This window comes from Echinops telfairi, unplaced genomic scaffold (genome assembly GCF_000313985.2).
Source record: "Echinops telfairi isolate 266 unplaced genomic scaffold, ASM31398v2 ScPeMD7_7425;HRSCAF=8463, whole genome shotgun sequence".
Lineage (NCBI taxonomy): Eukaryota > Metazoa > Chordata > Mammalia > Afrosoricida > Tenrecidae > Echinops > Echinops telfairi.
In genome coordinates, this window is record NW_022111325.1 from 562,493 (window position 1) to 564,118 (window position 1,626).

At 52.7% G+C, this 1,626-nt stretch overlaps 1 protein-coding gene across 1 annotated transcript in view; it reads right to left on the reverse strand.

The window, feature by feature from the left end:
- SLC39A1 (solute carrier family 39 member 1) overlaps positions 1–1,624 on the reverse strand; it is a gene marked incomplete at its 5' end in the record, with an annotated part of 4,349 nt that extends 2,725 nt beyond the window's left edge. Inside the window, 2 exons of the mRNA XM_004714738.2 lie at positions 1,280–1,410; positions 1,579–1,624. Coding sequence (XP_004714795.1) covers positions 1,280–1,410; positions 1,579–1,624 — 177 coding nt within the window. The remainder of the gene's footprint in view (positions 1–1,279; positions 1,411–1,578) is intronic.
- Positions 1,625–1,626: the final 2 nt, after the last annotated feature.

Here is a 1,626-nt window from a genome sequence, read left to right on the forward strand (position 1 = left end):
CTGGATTCCCTGTTTCCAGATCCTATGTGTACCAGTGTACATCCTCTGGTATAGCCAGATTTGTAAGGTAGAATTAGGATCATGATAGTGTGTATGTGGGGGGAACTATTGATCTTTTCTTTTTTAATGGCTTTTGGCATAGTCTTTATAAGTTTATTGTTATTCTCCCAAGGGCAGAATGACTCCTGGCAACCACAAGTGTGTCACAGGAATGTTCCGGAGGATTTCTGTGTTTTGCTACTGACGTGTTGGAGCAGGTAACTCGTCCCTGTGTTGTGCACTCCAGGATGCTTAGCTGCAGTCCCGACCTCTCTCGACTGGATGCCAGTAGCAATCCCTGCTTCTCCGATTATCACCAAAAATGTCTCCAGACATGACCAAATGTTCACTGGAGGACAAAACCAACCCCAGGTGAAAGCCAGATACAGACATAAACAAAATGTTACCTGTGGGTGTACACACACACACACACACACACACACACAAACACACAGGGTCACACAATGGCCTGGCTTCTCAAACATGCAGTCACATACTGTCACACAGACCTTCAGGCTAGTTTACACATAGTCACCTGGAAACCCACTGTCACTCTGTGACCACAGAGAGGGAGGGTTCCATCCAGCATTACTTCCTCAGTCTTTGGGAAAGAGAGGAAATGAACTAGGATGCTTCCTGCATCCCCCCCGGCAGTCTCATCTTTTCCTATAGTGATGCCTTAGCTTGGACCTTTACCCACATTCCACTTCCTGGGGCTTCGGACTTCTGGGTCAGTAACACTAGCCCCTGAGACTTGCCTCCCACCCATCCCAGGATTACCCACCCACTGTCATTGAGCGAACCTACAGGGCAGGGTTGAAGTGATCCTTTGGGTTCCGGAGACTAAATCTTTACAGGAGCAGACAGCCTCCTCTTCCTCCCAAGGAACTGCTGGTGGGCTGGAACCCCTGTCCTTGTGGTTAGCAGCCCAATGATTAACCCCCTGCACCACCTGGATTCCTTTCCTAAGACTAGAGACTTATCCTGTGACCTTCCTGGTGGCTGGCGCAGTGAAGGCCCAGAGATCACACACCTGGTTGTAAAGTTCCTCACATTGTCTCAAATGGGTCTGGGCTGGGTAGCAGAAAGCCTTGTGCCCGTCCCCTAAATCACAGCTCCTAAGTTCACATGGCAAGAACCTGCCACAGTCCAGTGACACATAAACAGAGGCATACAAACCACCTCTCCCAGACTGGGCACTCCCAACACAGGGCTCGATGCGAGCTGGGCCAGGGCTCACCGTCACGTGGAGGGCCCGCAGGGCCTCATCAATGGCAGCCAAGTAATCAGGCAGCAGATCCAGGAGACAGGTGGCCAGAAAGACGCCGCCTGCGAAGCAGCTTACCAGGCTCAGGGCTTTCTGGCGGGAGGCTGGGCAAGAGTGGAGCAGGGAGAGGAATGAGCCAGCGGACCTCCGCCAACCCCCACTCCCTCACCCCGAAAGAAGGTCTTGTGTTCCGGGCCTTAGGTGGCCGCCCATAGCCCCCAAAACCTTCCCTACCCCAAGGCACAGAACTTGCAGAGCGTCAAGAGGCTTACTGGAGACTTGGTGGTTCACTCCCGACCGGCGCAAGACGCAGATGGGCA